Source organism: Gorilla gorilla, chromosome 12 (genome assembly GCF_029281585.2).
Source record: "Gorilla gorilla gorilla isolate KB3781 chromosome 12, NHGRI_mGorGor1-v2.1_pri, whole genome shotgun sequence".
NCBI classification, from domain to species: Eukaryota; Metazoa; Chordata; class Mammalia; order Primates; family Hominidae; genus Gorilla; species Gorilla gorilla.
This window is the reverse complement of record NC_073236.2, coordinates 66,142,122-66,160,340: the sequence shown is the minus strand read 5'-3', so window position 1 is coordinate 66,160,340 and position 18,219 is coordinate 66,142,122. Positions and strand designations below refer to the sequence as shown.

General features: G+C 44.2%; 1 protein-coding gene across 7 annotated transcripts in view; it reads left to right on the top strand.

The window, feature by feature from the left end:
• The window catches only part of ALMS1 (ALMS1 centrosome and basal body associated protein), a 230,037-nt gene extending 220,629 nt beyond the window's left edge, over positions 1–9,408 (top strand). For 6 of the 7 annotated variants that reach the window (XM_063695797.1, XM_063695799.1, XM_063695800.1 and 3 more), the window contains 6 exons: positions 133–336; positions 650–891; positions 1,648–1,831; positions 2,704–2,767; positions 7,967–8,066; positions 9,060–9,408. In XM_063695797.1, the coding sequence (XP_063551867.1) occupies positions 133–336; positions 650–891; positions 1,648–1,831; positions 2,704–2,767; positions 7,967–8,066; positions 9,060–9,104 (839 nt within the window). In that variant the 3' untranslated portion in view covers positions 9,105–9,408. Of the gene's footprint in view, positions 1–132; positions 337–649; positions 892–1,647; positions 1,832–2,703; positions 2,768–7,966; positions 8,067–9,059 lie in introns of those variants that run through there. The other variant, XM_063695802.1, reaches the window with a different exon arrangement.
• Positions 9,409–18,219: the final 8,811 nt, after the last annotated feature.

Genomic DNA, 18,219 nt, shown 5'->3' with positions numbered 1-18,219 from the left:
TTCCCATCCCTCCATCCCACACAAAGGGATTGTATTTTTGAAACATTAAAAAGGTTCACGTACTGACTTGAATAAACCTGTCAACTCAGCCTCAAGGTTACTCCCAGAGACACCTATGATCCTTCCCCTCAGGTAACTTGGAGATTGTGAACGGTGCCAAAAAACACACTCGAGATGTTGGGATAACTTTCCCAACTCCAAGTTCCAGCGAGGCTAAATTGGAAGAGGACAGTGATGTGACTTCTTGGTCAGAAGAAAAACATGAAGAGAAAATGCTCTTTACTGGTTATCCTGAGGACAGAAAGTTAAAAAAGAACAAGAAGAATTCCCATGAAGGTCAGTTTCTCATTCCAGATCTTGTAGTAGAGAAACTAGTGAATTTCAAGTCCCCTGCGATGCTGACTCTGTGTTTCCAAGTGACTCTAAGTGGCCCGCACCTACACCCAGCCACCACCTTGTCAGGTTTTCAAAGTCCAGCACGGCAGTTACACAGTCATCTCTGCAGCAAAACCAGACTCAAGGGCACCCTGTGGCCTCTGACAGCTGAGACCCCTGAGAACCTGTGTTGTATGCATGTCCTGGATAAGAGCTGGGTGGGGCTGTAAAAAAGTGAAAATTCTGTTTTCCTTCTAAAAACTGTTTCCTGTAGGAGTTTCCTGGTTTGTTCCTGTGGAAAATGTGGAGTCTAGATCAAAGAAGGAAAACGTGCCTAATACTTGTGGCCCTGGCATCTCCTGGTTTGAACCAATAACCAAGACCAGACCCTGGAGGAAGCCACTGCGGGAGCAGAACTGGCAGGGGCAGCACCTGGACAGTCGGGGCTCCCTGGCAGGCCCAGGCAGAGAGGCTGGCAGAGACCTGCTGAAGCCATTTGTGAGAGCAACCCTTCAGGTGCAGTGACGTTGACTTAACTTTAGCCCTACGTGTAGGGAGAAGAAGGGTAAGGCGCAGAGAAGCTGGCTCTGTGACTTGGCGAGCTGAGGTGTAGGCCTGAGACCCTCTTTTCAAGCACCTCCGCAGTTCATCTGTTTTCACGCACGAGGGCTGGGTTTCTCATCATCTGTCAAAGGCTGCCTTACTCTTAACCATAGATGGTGCATCACCGTCAGGATCTGGGGACAAGGCCACAGGAGGGAGGATTTGCATCTCTGCTTATTGGGCTTGTGGGTCCCTGTGTGTGGAGGGCCCAGAGGCCTGACACTTGTGCGGCCTCATGTGTGTTCCTCCATGTCCGTAGCTCCTGTTTCTGCTCCATGTCGGATTTAAAGGAAACCAAGTCTCTTCTGATAATGTCCCTCGGGGGATAAAGGAAATGTTATTAATGATGTATTTGTTTGAATAGATCTTTAAAATAGCACTATGGGAAGAGCTGTATTGCGTTGACATTTCAAAGAGTTGTAATCGCCATAATCTTAGTTCCTGGCCTATGCTGAAGGCATATCTTTGATCCCTCTGGGTTCCAAGCTGCAGCTCTCCCCCATAGAGAGATGTCAGAGGATTCTTCAATGCTAGATATTTTCTCGGCGTTGGAATCAGGCTTCCCTAAACCTCTTGGGCAGGTGGTGTGTCTCCAGGCATATGGAGAGTAGATTGCATCATTAATCTGAGGCTGGGCATTTTCTCTCTCTTTTTTTTTTTTTCTTTTAGGAATCGCTTCAGTTTCACAGACCTGACTTCATCTCCCGCTCTGGGGAGCGGATAAAGCGCCTGAAGTTAATAGTCCAGGAGAGGAAGCTGCAGAGCATGTTACAGACCGAGCGGGATGCACTATTCAACATTGACAGGGAACGGCAGGGCCACCAGAATTGCATGCGCCCGCTACCCAAGAGAGGTACGCCCTGCCCGTTCACTTTCCTGTGAGTGGAATAGAGAAGGCAAGGTCTGCTGCTGTGCTGCAGAGCCCTGCTAAAGGCCAGGCCAGGCCAGTTACCTGGGCAGACAGCGACCTTTTGCTTGCCAAGACTCAAACCTTCTTAGCTGGCAGAACCTCCCCACCTTAGCCGTCGGCCCATTCATGATCCAAGTAAGCCCAGTTACTCTAAGCTCTGTCACTGCATTGTAAACCAGCTCTGTGTCTGTGAGCAAGTTAGTTCCAAAAATATACTGATTTTTCCTGAAAAGATGGGGCTGATTCCAGGCTTGCCTACCTCTTAGGATGGTAATAATAATAATAATAAACACATAGTCCTTACATCTTGCCCAGGCACTGTTCACATTAGTGCTTACAACACTCTCAGTAGGTACTATTAATATATCTACTTTATAGTGAGAAAACTGAATCAAAGGGAGATTAAGTACCTCTCCCAAGATGACATACCTAGTAAGTAAAAGCTAAGATTTGAACCCAGGTGCGCTCCTCTGGAGTCTGCATTCTTAACAATTATGATAAGCAGATCTTGATAAAATAATGAAAGCTGTGAAAACTACAAAGCACTACTTAATTCTTTTATCCAACTTTAGAAACCGGCCAGATTTTTAATTCAAAGCCTAGTCTTTGCTACAGAGTGTTAGGTCCTTAGGGCCTTAGGCTGCTGTCCCTGTTACCCTAGTCTAACCCTGGCTTGCCTTGGTCATTGCTCCCCACTCAGTCTTGCCAGCTCAGGGTATGGGCACCAAGTCCTAGCAGCTCCCTCTCCCAGCTTTTGCACCACACCCTCTGGGTTAAGTCACTGTCCACTGAAAACCCTTTCTTCTCTTGCCTAGTCTTCCTGGCTATCCAGAAGAACAAGCCTATCAGCAAGAAGGAAATGATTCAGAGGTCCAAACGGTAAGACCAAGAAAACAAGAGTTTGTGTACAAGTGTTAACCAGGCCACCAAGTGGTCAGGAGCTCTGGCTTGCACCCAGAATAAAGGTATTATACTCAAGTTTAAACATTATGAGAAAGTTGTGAGAGTCATTTCTCACTTATGACACTGAAAAAAAAAATAGCACATCATGGTATGAATGACTCATATGCAAAAGATGAAAAACTCCTCACTAATTTGCATGTCTTAGGCTCCTCTTTATTAGAAACCTAAATGTAAATAAAGAATATTTTAGGCCAGGTGCGGTGGCTCACGCCTGTAATCCCAGCACTTTGGGAGGCCGAGGTGCGTGGATCACATGAGGTTAGGAGTTCGAGACCAGCCTGGCCAACATGGTGAAACCCCATCTCTACTCAAAATACAAAAATTAGCTGGGTGTAGAGGCGCACGCCTGTAATCCCAGCCACTCAGAAAGCTGAGCCGGGAGGCTCCCTTGAACCTAGGAGGCAGAGGTTGCAGTGAGCTTAGATCACGCCACTGTACTCCAGTCTGGGCGACAGAACGAGACTCCATCTCAAAAAAATAAAAAAAAAAAGATTATTTTGAAATAAAATTAAATATGTATTTGGGCCACACCTTTTATTTTAGCAATCCCATTTCTAGGAATTGATCCCATAGGGTGAGAAAGAACAGTGTTCTCCAGAACACATTAAGTTAAACTTTTTTAAAAAATTAAATTTTCGAAGCATGTGAACACTGTTTCAATTTGTGGTCTTTAAAAGTAAGTATTTCTGCCTATGTAGATGTGTATACTTTTATATGCATAGAATATTTCCGGAAGACAGAAAAAAACTGGTAATACTGATTGCCTTTGGAAAGGATAACAGTAAATTTTTTGACTTTTAATAATTTTTTAATTTTGTGCCGTGATGACTGAACATTAGCTACTTGTTAATTAATTCATTTGAGTGTTGGATGTGGTGGTACATTTCTGTAATCCTACCTACTCAGGAGTCTTAGGTGAGAGAATCTCTTAAGCCCAGGAATTTGAGACTGCAGTGAGCTGTGATCACACCATTACGCTCCGGCCTGGGTAACAGACTGAGACTCTGTATTCAAAAAATAATAAATACAATTTTTAAAAATTAATTCATTTCAGATATTCATATATTGATCATGAGAATGACAGAGTAAGTTAAGGTTGACTTTTTTAGGCATTCGTTGGACACTTGCTTTAATAAGAATAGTTTCTTAGTTGGCATAATGCTTCTGAAGTAATGGTACTTTAAAACAATTTATCTCATGGACTTTAAGCATTCCTCTTGAAATCTTGTTTTTACTCTATCTAGTCAGCCCTTATAGGCAATCCAAAGGGATGCTTTGGATGCTTTAGTCCAGTGGTTCTCAGAGAGTGGTCTGTGGAGTCCTGGAAGTCGCTGAGACCCTTTCAGGCAATTTGCAAGGTCAAAACTAATTTCAGAATGACACCAGGATGTTCTGTGCCTTTTTTGCTGTGTTGGCTATTTGCACTGATGATGCAAGAGTACTGGGAGAGGAGCAAAACCATTGGTGTCTTACCACTATTCAAGACAGCGGCACCAAACTGTACTAGTCTAGTAGGCATTGTATCCTGCACAGCCTCCTGCCAGGAGTGTGATGGAAGAACAAGGAAGCAGTGTAAATGGAGGTACACAGGAAGCACTTCCTTTGCACCGTGAAAGATGATGACTGTTTCAAGGAAAAGCACTTATGCCATGGTTTGTGTTGTGAGCTGAACCAGCTGCCTTATTCATGGAACATGACTTTTACTTGAAAGAGTAACTGACAGAAAACCAATTATTCTGACTTGTGTTTGTAGCAGACATTTTCTTGAAAATGAAGAAGTGGGTCTGTGATTTCAGGAAAATGTCTGACAGTATCTGTTGCCAAAGAAAATGTGAGTTTTCAAGCCAACAATAGAAATCTAGAAAACTTGTATTCACCACCATGGGCTTGATGACCTCTTAGTACTTAGACCTTTCTGACGAGACAAGCAGTGACATTAACAAATGTGATGTTTTTCATGTTATCTAAATACATTTGTCAACATTTGGAAGATCTGCGTAACTTCCTGGACCAGGATTTTCCAAATGATTGTTGCTTTTTGTTACAAAATCAGGGAATAGATAGAAGATTCATTCAAATAATAAAAGACTGATGGATTTTTATGTAACAGAATAGGAAAAGTTTACTGACATGTTTTCAGATTCCACCTTGCAACTAATTTTTAAGAAGCTACCACTTGTCAGCCAGGCACAGTGGCTCACGCCTGTAATCCCAACACTTTGGGAATCCAAGGTGGGCAGATCACTTGAGGTCAGGAGTTCAAGCCTGGCCAACATGGTGAAACACTTCTCTACTAAAACTACAAAAATTAGCTGGGCATGGTGGTGGGTACCTGTAATCCCAGCTACTCTGGAGGCTGAGGCAGGAGAATTGCCTGAGCCTGGGAGGCAGAGGTTGCAGTGAGCCAAGATCGTGCCACTGCACACCAGCCTGGGCAACAAGTGCGAAACTCTGTCTCAAAAAAAAAAAAAAAGAAAAGAAAAGAAAAGAAACTATCACTTATCAAGTTTGGGTGTAGTATCAAAGAAGATCAAGAGTTACCTGAAAAGAGTATTGCAGTAACTTCTCTCGTTTCCAAGTACGTGGAAAATCTATATGTAAGCTGGATTTTTTAATGTATAGTTTAACCAGAGCAAGTTGGGACAGCAGACTTAATACAGAAGCAGATACAAGTCCAGCTGTCTTCCATTAAACCAGACATTAAAGAGTTTTCTAAAAAATGTAAACAGTGCCACTCTTCTCACTAACATTTTTTTGTTTTCAAAAAGTCTTTATTTCTCATTAAAAATACAGGTTTCTTATGTTAGCCTGTCACAGGCTTATTGTTATTTCAAGTGAATAAAAAAATAAAGTTTTGCTTAATTTTTAATTTTAATTTTTGATACAGTATCAATAGATAAAACCTACATTGGGATCTTCAGCATTTAGGAGTGTGAAGGGGGCCCTAAGTCTAAAATATTTTTGAACCACTGCTTCATTCTAACTCAGTCACAAAATGGAATTAGGGGAAATCATACAGGGTTTGTTGTGGGGCAGCTACTAATACTCTCACCTCAGCAAGAGCAGTCCCTGCTGTAAGGGACTAGGAAGCTTGCCTACAGGAAGACAGCCAGGACATCTCCTAAAATGTATCAATGCTTTCGACGAGAAATATATGAGTGGATTTAGTGCCCATCTTCTGGAGAGACTTTTTAAACTGTTTTTAAACTGGTACATTTTCATTAGGTTGCTTCTATTCATGTTTATTTCTTGTGTGGCCTCTTTTCAAGGGAGTGATCTGTTTCCATCTGAGAATCTTAAATATCATCTAGTAACTCTTAATATTTAGGAAACTACAACCCAGAGAGGGGAAGTAACCCAGCAAGTTAGGGTCACAGCTGGAGTTAGAGCCTGGTGTTTGGCCTTCAATTGTGTCCTATTAAGGATTTGTGTCTCTGGAGCCTGTGTTACTCATCTTTTGTTATCACCTGTCTCTACCAAAGATATTTAAAGGTTCCCGTGAGAAGGAAAGATTTCAAGAGGAAAGAACGTAGCTCTTTTATTTGGAAGCACTTGTTCCAGAGTGGCCTTCAGGAGACACCTTCACCTTCTCTAATGTGTTTCCCGCAGAGCCCTGCATGAATCTAGTGATTTTTTTCCAGATTATAGAAAACTTTAGGAAATATAGAGAAAAGTAGAAAAAAGAAAATGAATATCACTTATCGTCCTTCCGTCTAATGGAGGATGGGAATTTTTGGTGGGAGGCGTGGGAATTTTGCAGAGACCTGCATAACACACACTTTTTTCCCTCAAATTGTTAATCATACTGTATATACAGATTTGTATGTTGCTTTATTTTTCTCAACATTATGTTGTGAACCTTTCCTATGACACTAAAAATTCTGAAACTTTTGTTTGGTATACATGAAACATACTTGTAACATATACATTCCATTATAGTTCATAATCTATTTAACTGTTGTTTTGTTGGAAACGTATTTACAATGAGAGTGCATTTATCAAATGCACATTTGTGTTTCTCCCAACTTAAAATCATTGCCACCCAACCCCTGCGAGAACAGATCCCATGTTTTTCACATGGCCACAAGATCCTCTGCAGCCCACCTCACCCTCACCCCCATCTGTTTCCCACCTATTCCTTTACGCTCCTTTTCAGGAAGCCTCGAGTCCATTTTTACCAACACTCATTTTCCCCACCTTGAGTGTCTTCTGTCCTTCTCCCCATTCTCTTTCTGCTCTTATCCATCATTATTATTTTATTATTATTATTATTATTATTATTATTATTATTTTTAAGATGGAGTCTCACTTTATCACCCAGCTGTAGTGCAGCAGTGGCTTGATCTTGGCTCAGTGCAACCTCTGCCACCCAGGTTCAAGCGATTCTCCTGCCTCAGCCTCCTGAGTAGCTGAGATTACAGGCATCTGCCACCAGGCCCACCTAATTTTTTTTTTTTTTTTTTTTTTTTTTTTTTTGGTGGTTTTAGTAGAGACGGGGTTTCACCATCTTGGCCAGGCTGCTCTTGAACTCCTGACCTCGTGATCCACCCACCTCAGCCTCCCAAAGTGCTGGGTTTACAGGCTTCAGCCACCGCACCCAGCACTCCTATCTATTCTTAACACCCAACTTACCTATAATTTCCTCTCTGGAGCCTTTCCGAACCTCCTTCCACCAGACCAAGTTTCTACTCCTCTAGAATATTTTATAGGTGTGACCATTTTAGTACTTTTCCATAATTTCACTTGTGTTTCCAAACACAATAGTAACGCTGTTCATTGTCTTATATTGAAACAATCCATTTTTGCTGTAGAGCAGAAAGTAGAAGTTCAGCTCTCCTTCATTTATCTCACTCCTTTCCCCCCTTTATCCCACTTCTTTCCACATGTAAGCACTATTAGGATTTTATTGTGTTTGTATTTATCTCCCCTTCCAGATTGTGAGCCCCGGGCTAGGGTTTTCTGTGCTGGAGTATCTAACGGGGCCCAGGGCCTTTCTGAGAGGGATGAGCTCCTGGAGAGTGGGAGGTATAGGGAGGGATGATGAGAGGAGATCTCATGACTCTGCACCCTGGTAACCTCCCCGATTTCTGTCCTTTCACTGGTGCCATTTCTAAGGATTTATGAGCAGCTTCCAGAAGTACAGAAAAAGAGAGAAGAAGAGAAGAGAAAATCAGAATATAAGTCATACCGGCTGCGAGCCCAGCTATATAAAAAGGTCAGTGGGTCCTCTGTCTAGAGTGGGATGGATCAGGTTTATTGGCGGAAAGAGAAATGGAGAAAACACGTTGCCTGTTGAGTGTGAAGTCAGAATGAACCGCATTTGAGGAATGAACTTAGAATGCACTGGACCAGTGTTGAAATTTGGAAGAAGGCATCTGTAATTAGACTTCAAATCAGGTTTAACTCCCCATCCATAACGGTGTAAGGCCCTTTCCATGCATTCGTTTGCAGTGAAACCAAATTTCACACACAGGAGTTCATTGACATATCATGGTAGAAATACCAGAATTATCAGGTTTCCATTCCAGAGTCCCAGGTGGTGATTTCATGCCCCTCATTGGTGAGTCAGATACCTCTAGAACTGTTAAACTGGAAAATGTGTAACTGCGGCATAAGAGTTGTCCACTTGGATGGTCAGAGGCCTCCAGCTTGTCACCATGCCCTGCCCATTGTCCCAGTAGAATCAGCGTTGCTGCAAGTCCAAGAACCTCACGGGGCAGGGTTGGTGTTACCAGTTAATTCTCTGAGAAACCAGACCGGCTCCTATGCCTGAAGGGCCATATCCTTCACTGTAGTTGTTTCCTTCTCACCCTGTCAGTCACCAGACTGATGTGGGATGGGAGCTGCTTCTGGAGCAGGCCCCAGAACCCAGGCGGGTGCCTCAGGTGGAGGCCCCAGGCACCACACCGCCTGTCTGGTGTGTCAGCATCGCAGGGCCAGGCCTCTCCTTATGCTACTGTATGTGGGAACTGATGGATTATCTGTGTCTCTATAGAAATAATAGATATTGATTACAGATCCTCTTTCCTGAACCTTTCGTGAAGTATTTTTTATATGACGACCATAGTTTCTGAAGCAGAGTAAAATGAACAAGATTTGAATAGGACCACACTGATTCTCCTTGGTGACATGGCTGCAGGGAGGAGAGGCACCTGCCTCTGATGGCAGTAATATCTAACTTCTTTCCTGCCTTTCTTTTCTTCTGCAGAGAGTGACCAATCAACTTCTGGGGAGAAAAGTTCCCTGGGACTGACACGAGTTTATTTTCCTCAGAGCCTTGGAATTCTATTTTATGAACCTAGAGAAGCAGAATCCTTACTTTTGTGAGTCTGGTTGAATAAAGCTTATTCTTTGTCCATGTGTATTTTAGAAATAGTAACTTCTAAAGAGTCTGGAACAAAGTGGTGATTAAAATTCCTAATGGTTTGGGAGCAATACTTTCTGCATAGTGGCCTTGTCCAGTGGCCTGTGTGTTACAATGATATGATCATTTCTCAAGAATAAGTCCCTTTTTGTATGTGTTTTTATACTTTTAGAAAATAAAAACTTTAGATTAACTCATAGTAAACAATTCTTTCCCATCTGGAGAGATGCAAGGAGCTATGCATTGTCTCCACCGAGGTGTCTAAATGCATCAGTTGAGGGAAATGGGCTCCTAGAAGGAAATGTAGCCTGTATCTTTAGAAACACAATGTGCTGTAGTGGGAGCACTGTTGTGGGCTTTGAGGAGACGGTGTCTGGTTAGATGCCCACCGGGTGCACCCAGAGACTGCAGCAGGAGAGGCGTCTTGGGTCCAGAGCCTCCTTTCAGCCCCAGTCCAGCTCCCCCAGGGACTCTCTGTGTAGGCTGGGGAGAAAGGCCACTAGCCTTGGCTAATGGATCTTCCTCCACCCACACTCCGTTTTGGGATTAAAGCCTCAGACCATTTATCATTACACATGAAACCAACACTTACAACATAAAGGACAACTTGTGAAAAAGATGAGTCAATGAATGAGATAAAGCATTTAACCCAGTAACTGGATCAGAATGTTAACAGGATTTTTTTTTTTTTCATGTGGCCTGGAATTATAGCTAAGGCCCAAAGTAATGGAGGAAGGTTTTCAACAGCCTCACTCTAAGTTCAGCAGACCCCAGTACAAAGATTGGCAAGGGCCAGTCATCCACCGAGAAGGCTTCCTGGGAGGCTGGATCCAAGAGCAGGCCCTGCCCTCAAGCACGGTTCAGAGCTTTCAGATCCTGCCCCCTGGGCTCCCTGCCACGAAGAGGACACTGGGAAAAGAACCCATGGTGCATGAGGTCAACTCATAGTTCTTCCCTTTCTTGCTGGGCAAGGTAATGAAGCACTTTTGGCCAATTTACCTGTAAAATGAGAGAGTTAATACCTCTAAGCCCCTCTTTACATAAACTCTAAAACAATGTGACTATTTCCACCTCTTGTGAGACATTATTATTCAGAATAGAAACAAATTGTTGTCTCAAACCTGGGTCTGCAAAGAACCCAGGGCAAGATGGAGTCTGATGAGGAATGATGAGCATGATTCTCTCTAGGCCCAAGGCTGTGGCATCCAGACACCTTCCAAGGGCAGTTAGATTTGGTCCTGGGAGGCCCAGGTGGCAGGTGCCAGCCAGCTCCTCCCATTCCCAGCCAGGGCGCACCTCCTCAGGAGAACTTGTTAGCATCTTCACTGGGTTCCTTTAAACCAGGAATCTATGGACTTGCTTTCACATTATAACAGTATTCCCCCAGGCCACCAGCCATGGGCATGTTCCCAAGGCAATGTCAACGCACAGAAGGTGGCAGGAAGGGGACATATTGTGGAGAGTCTCACAACTGCAGTCTACCTGCTTGTCCTATGCCAGGAGACCTTTGGCTGAGTGCAGGCTGAAGAATCCAGGCATCAACCTCACAATCCCAGGGACTCCCTCAGTGTCCGTTCTGCCCCAGACCTCAGGATGGCTTCCCACACTGCACAGTTCTGTGGGGGCTGAGAGCACCTGCTACAAACCACAGAGTCACTACGTCGTGCAGCCACTCCTGCAGCCATCAGACCTCCCTGTGTGTGGGAGGACCTTGAGCCTCTTACTTTGTTTTGGTTTGGTTTTTGTTCTTACACAGGTGCAGGAAGCCCAAGCAGAGCCTGCATAATTGCCCCTGGTTCTTAACTGTGGTGGGATTCACTTCTGAATTGCTTCATCCTAGGCCTAGATCATACCTAACCTGGGAAGCACCGCCCTCTTCCCTCCTGGAGGTGAGACTCCGGCCTACTCAGTCAGTCCTCTTCCCTGAGGGCAGCTTCTGTTTCAGCCCCTCCCCAGAAAAGACCACCAGTGCAAGTATTTTCAGGGGAGAGAATATATGAAGAAAGCACTCTTTTAACTGTAAATCACAATGTGTTTTGTATGTTCCCAATGAGTGTTTGGAATGATCAAATGAATGATTGTTTGGAACATTGTCTGGATGTTATCAAAACAAAAACAAACCAGGATTTATACCCCTGGCAAGTAACAAATGACTTTCCATGAGAATGCAGGTTTTGACCAAATGAGTTTTATTACTTCTCACAAGTAAGGAGAGCACTGGGAGTGTTCTCCAAAGCAATGTTTCCTGAGAGAAAATGACAGGAGGACTTTATGTGGTGTTGGAGAGGGGAGAGGGTGCATCATCACATGTAGAGGAGGGTTCCCAGTGGCACAGATGCAGTGAGTCATGGTGCCAGCACATAGGTTGCATGTTATGGTAATGAATCTACAGGTCTCCTGAGGTGCAGGCTTTAGCATGGTCATGAGGAAAGTTCACTGGGGTTCATCTGTAAGTTGTCAGGGTCTTTCAGGAGCTGGTTCCAACCAACTAGGTGACCACATTTCACACAGGGTTTGGGATAAAACTGGCTTCAAGGCAAGAGGCTGTAAAACAGGCTGACTGCTTGAATTGACAAAATTCCTATACTGCCTGGATTCCCTCCCTGTTGGCCTACAAATTTCCTTCCCTGGAGATATGTCACTCCTCATTCTTGAGAAGTCCTTCTTCTGTAACTTCATGCTGATTAGGGATGCCGTGTCCAGAGATATTAGGGGAGTGAAAATCTCTAGACACTAAATCTAAATGTGTTTTGAGGTCTCCCAAGATAGGCTGCAAAGGCTGGTATTGTTGGAAGCTGCAGTTGTAATTTTTCTAATCTGGAAGATACAAATTTTACCAAGAGATTTAAGATTCAGGGACCAAACAACAGTAGTACAAATAATAAAGTTAGTAGTTCTACTAGGGGCAGAATATTACCAAGTAATTGGTATTGCCCATTTGATAGCTTCCCAAATAGTCAGAACTATGGCCCTGTGGATTAAAAGCGTGTAACCAAGAGGCTTGGGCATAGACCTTCTTAATGTCAACTTCTATTTCTCCTGAGGTGTTTACTCAGGGACAGCAAGAGGAATTAGTAACTGCACACACTCCTCCCTGTTCCACTAAAAGATTGTCTAATACTGTACCGTTACCTAGCCCCACAGTAACCAAGGAGTCAACTGAGGATGCTAAAGACTCAAGTTTTCTAGTCAAGTTTTTTACAGTGGTTTCATGATAAGCAAATCCCCAAAGAGCAGCCATCCTGGATGCTGCTCCCATCTCCCCCAAAATTAAACTCCTTGCTCTTTTTTTTTTTTTTTGAGTTGGAGTCTCGCTCTGTCACCCTATCTGGATTGCAGTGGCAGGATCTCAGCTCACTGCAAGCTCTGCCTCCCGGGATCACGCCATTCTCCTGCTTCAGCCTTCTGAGTAGCTGGGACCACAGGCGCCGACCACCATGCCCGGCTAATTTTTTGTATTGTTAGTAGAGACGGGGTTTCACCATGATTGAGCCAGGATGGTCTCGATCTCCTGACCTCGTGATCCGCCCACTTTGGCCTCCCAAAGTGCTGGGATTACAGGCGTGAGCCACTGCGCCCAGCGCCAACTCATTTCTCTTTTTGACCTGACTTGTAGTAGACCCGCCTCAACAGCCTCAATATCAGAGGCTCTCGCAGGCCAATTGTACATTGTCCTTCCATCCAAACGTCCTCTGTGCAGGGATGAGCGATGTCAAGTGGGGTAAAGGGAAGGAACCTCAAGGCAAACAGGCGTGGGGTAGATATTTGTGGGGGACCCACAGATGAACACATTCCCCCTGAGGGGCACATACTCATTTGGGGATAAAGATATTTAGCTGTACACAGTGGCTGATACCTGTAATCCCAGCACTTGGGGAGGCCGAGGCAGGCAGATCACTTGAGGTCAGGAGTTCGAGACCAACCTGGCCAACATGGTGAAACCCCGTCTCTACTAAAAATACAAAAATTATCCAGGCGTGGTGGTGTGCACCTGGAATCCCAGCTACTCAGGAGGCTGAGACAGGAGAATCGCTTGAACCCAGGAGGCGGAGGTTGCAGTGAGCTGAGATTGCGCCTCTGCACTCTAGCCTGGGTGACAGAGGAAGACTCCGTCTCAAAAAAAAAAAAAAAAAGAAATTTAATAGTTGTGCTATTTGGCTCCAGGTGCCATTAGTTTTACATAAAGGGAGACAGGCCCACCCCGCAGGTGGTCCCTGTCCCCGCAGTCAGCTGAGACATTATTCTTATAAGGTGTTGGCCTGTTTACCTGGGTGTACCAGAAACTGGGCCTTGGTATTCCTCACCATGAACTGCATTTACTGCTCTGTCCTCAACATTTTTTAGTGATGTTCATGTCAGGACACCAGTAAGTAATATTGGGGTGGCAGGTGGTAGGTAGTGTTCAAGGAGACCGGTTACCTCCCTTTTGTGTCTGGTCCTGTGTCAGTGTAGTAAGTCTGCCCTGGAGGAATTGCACAGCTTCTGCATACTTGCTGTATAGCTGAGCCATTTAGCAAGGTTGACACCTAGGTGGCATTTGCTATAGAGATGCTAGTCAAGGTGATGCAAGGGATTTCCCCACTCTCCAGGAAGAGCGTAACCACAGGGAAGGGGAGCTTGCTCCAGTTCTGTGGGTGAAAGTGAAATGTGAGGATTGCCAGAAGTTCTGTCACTTGGGCAGACCAAGTTCATGGGTGCCTATAGCATATCCAGCATTGGAACAGGCTATTTCCCTTCACTGTGATGTGGGGAAAACTGACTATTGTATTGTCTTCCCGGAGACCACTGGCCATGGTAATAAAAGGGACTAACCAGTAGAGAGACCAAGTTCATTGTATATACTACATGGTGATTTAGCACCAGTTAAGAGTTTTTACAGAATGTAAAAGACATAGAGATTCCTCTAAGAATGAAGAAATTCCTGATACATCGAGAGCATTGCAAGGGCACATTTTACTTATCTATGTCCCTTCTCTGGCAGAGGAGCTTAACATCAGTGGGAACTGGAAGACAGGTTCACATATTAGATTGAGAGCTTGTGTTAGTTTTCCTAAATACACAATATGTTTTACATCCCTCTCAGTCTCACCATCAGGGCGTGTCAAAGGTTCCATTGTGCCAGGGTAAGCTCTTCCATATAGTAATTCAAAAGGGCTAAGTCTCACTTTCCCTTTTGGTGCCAGCTGAACTCATGTTAGTGTGATGGAGAGGCACTTCAGCCAGCTTTCATGAGTTTCCTGGCATGGTTTAGCTAAAGTGACCTTTATGGTTCTATTAGTATCTTTGTCCTTTTCAGATGACTGGGGCCTCCAGTCTGCATGTAATCTCCATTTGATTTCCAAGGCAGAGAATACCCCCTGGCTAACTTTGGAAATGAAGGCAGCTCCATTGTCACTCTGGATCAATCAAGGTAAGCCACACTTCAAGAGGATGTCTTTAAGTAAAGCTCTGGCATCATTTGCCTTTTCTGTGTGACAAGGTAAGGCTTCTATCCAGCCAGTAAAGGTGTCCACACAAACCAGCTGGTACATGAGGTTTCCAGGTGCCTGGAGCATCACTGTAAAGTCTATTTGCCATTCTTCTCCTGGTATGCCCGCCTCTGCCTCTTAGTTGAGCCACAGAGAGCCTGGTCTGAGCATTATTTTGTACATATTTGTGGCACCTGTTAGAGATTTAGTCTATTTTACCACTTGGATCGGGTACCTTTATTACACTCATCAACCAATTGTGTAAGGTTTTGATATGGTTAGGCTTTGCGTCCCCACCCAAATCTCATCTTGAATTGTAATCCCCGTAATCCCCACGTGCCTAGGGAGAGACCTGTGTAGATGATTGAATCATGGGGGAGGTTTCTCCCATGCTGTTCTCGTGATAGTGAATTCTCACAAGATCTGATGGATTTATGAGGGGCTCTTTCCCCTTCGCTCCTCACTCTTCTCTCTCCTGCCGCTGCTGTGTGAGAAAGCCTAAGCTTGCCTCCCCTTTGCCTTCTGCCATGATTGTAAGTTTCCTGAGGCCTCCCCAGCCATGCGGAACTGTGAGTCCATTAAACCTCTTTCCTTTATAAATTACCCAGTCTCAAGTATTTCTTTACAGCAGTGTGAGAACAGATACCAAAATGTGATGATTCATGGACATATTTAATTATAGCCCAGCCTAGGTTTTCTGGAATCTGGAGTCTTCCTTTGTCATTGATAGCTCATCCTTCCAAATCCAAATGTGGGAGATACCTTTCCCATTTGGATTTTTCTAATTTCTGAGTAGTAGGGCCAAAACTTGTGGAGTGACAAATCTGGGGATCAGGGTCATTTGCAAACTTTGAACTGTTCATGCTGCCTTCTTAGCAGCTGTGTCTGCTAGGTTATTTCCTTTTATAACCTCAGAATTCCCCTCTGGTGTCCCCAGTAGTGGACCGCCACTAACCTTTTAGGTAACTGTACTACCTGTAACAGCTGTAATATTTCTTATGCACGCCTTATCTCCTTATTGTCCACAGTCATGTTCCCAAGGGGGATAATCCCAGAGGCATACTTGTCATCTCTCTAGGAATGGGGATGGATTTTCATTAGGGTCTTGATCTGTTTCCTGGAGTTTTCCCCAATTGATTGGCTTACTTCCCTCTTGCCTCTGAGTAGCATATTGCTATAATGATCCCTGTTATCACTGGAGTCCCAGTTTGGGTCGGCTGTTGGGACTGACACCTCAGCAGCCAAGTAGATTTGGTAGCCCATGTTATCAGCCTACATTTTGTCTGCCTCTTCCTTAGCTTTGGCCGTGATGGTAGATTTCTTTTCCACCACGAGCAGAGTTGCCATTAAGGTCTGCATGTCTGACCAGGTGAGGTTATGTGTGAAGAATATTCCCCTTCTGAGAGTTCTGAACTCTCATGGGCTCACTGGTAAGCCTTTAATATTGGATTTCTCATTATACAAATCAGTAGTTGTAAGAGGTACATAGACCCAAACAAAACCTCCCTCTCCATCAGACACCTGCCTGCGTGGGAACCATCCCACTCTGGGGTTCCCTCTCAGGGAACTTGTTATGCTGGTAACTTGAGCTACCAAATCTATTGACTACTGAGGTGGCAGTCCTAACACAACCCAAAGTGTGACTCCAGTGATAATGGGGATCAACAACGGCCAGATCATTATAGGAATATGCTGCTCAGAGGCACGAAGGAAGTAGGCCAGCCACCAGTCAGAAGGGGAGTGGTGAGTGGTGCTGCCTGGCAAAGAGGGATACATCTGCAAGCCTCATAAAATGAGTTGGGATGAGGTTTTTCTTTTTTATTCTCTAGAAGAATTTAATGTAGTTTATTGCTTAAATGATTAGGAGAATTCACCAGTGAAACCCATCTGGGCCTGAACTTTCTTTTGTGGAAATCATTTTTTTCAGTACCTATTCAGATTTCAGTTTTCCTTTTATGCCAAGGTTTGGCAAGTTTTGTTTTTCAAGGAATTTGTCCATTTCATAGAAATTTACAAATTGATTGATCCAATGTTATAATATCCTTTTGTTAATGTCTGGAGGTTCTAGGATCTGTAATGATGTTCCATTTTTATTCCTGATATTATTTTTGCCTCCTGTCATTTTTACCTGATCACTCTTTCCAAGGGGTGTATAAATTTCAGTGGTATTGTCAAATACCCACTTTGGGTTTTATTGATTTTTCTCTATCATATATTGGTCTTATATTGATTTTTTGTTGTTTATTTTGGGGCCTACTGTTGCCATAGCAGGAGCCACAGCCAGCACCACAGAATTCGGAAGGCCTGGCAAGTATGGAGGAAGAACCTTTCTTTCCCCTGGAGGTGCTGAGAGTTTAATTCCAGAGGAAGTAGGGGAGTTATTTCCCTGTATTGGCAAAGGTTCTAGTTTTTGAGTAGGACTAAAGGACCTCACCTCTCTTGAAGGAGAAGTAGAGAGGCTCCTCCTCATTCCCTTCCCTACAAGTCCCCACATGACTGGTTCTTCCTCTCCAGGGGCTTCTAGAATTAGCAACGTTGTTCCCTTTGGTCCTTTGACCAATTACATATCGTGCACTTCTTCTGTAAGGCTGGGTGTTGATAGAGGGCCATAAGACATTATACATAAGGTATTTTATCCCATTTACCTTGTTTCTTATAAAATAAGTCCCAGTTGGAGAATTGTATTACTAATGTATGTAAGTAACTCATGTTCAGACCAGCTCTCCTGATTCCCTAGGGAACAATGGGGCCACATGGCATTACGGTAATATGTCATTTGCTTTTTGGTCATGGATATGGGCATCCAAATAGTTTTCAGTGCCGGAGGAGGCACTGTAACGGGCTCTCCTCCAGTATTGAGACCTGGTTCCCCATATTGAGACCTGGTTCCCCATATTCTAGGGTCTTTGCCCAGAAGTCTGATTCCACTCTCCAAGAAGCTTCCACTGGGGATTGGTGATGACACAAATCCTGTAACTCTTAGCCTGTAGGATATTTCTGGTCCTTTCAGCTTGCCACTACACCCAGGCCACCATGGAGTGGAGGTACTGGGGAGCTAGGAGAGGATAATAGGGGTTGCCTCTCCCTGGATCATGTTCAGTCTGGGTAGCTTCGCTGGAGATCTCATGGAGATTCCAGAGTAGTTCTGGATCCAGCTTGAGTGGTGGGAGGTATGTAAATCAATCAAGTAAGCAAGGTGTTCTTTCGGGAGAGGGTGCATGCTCTGCTCATGTAAACTCTACATCACTGTATTTTAGTTCCAGGAATTATAATCCCACCCAAACTGCCCCATTCTAAATTAGGCCTCTTCAAATCAATAACAGTTCTTCTGTGACTGCTGGAAAATGGAAGCCCAATATTTTAGGGATTACCACAGACTAAGGAGAAGGGAATCCAGACTTCACATGCATTCAGGTCACAAAGATGCATAAGTATTGCCAAAAGTGACAAGCATTCAGCCTACAGATATACCAGACAGGGACAAAGTCTTAAAGATGAGAGTCCTCGTCTTTATATTAGGGCTTCCCCTGTTAAAA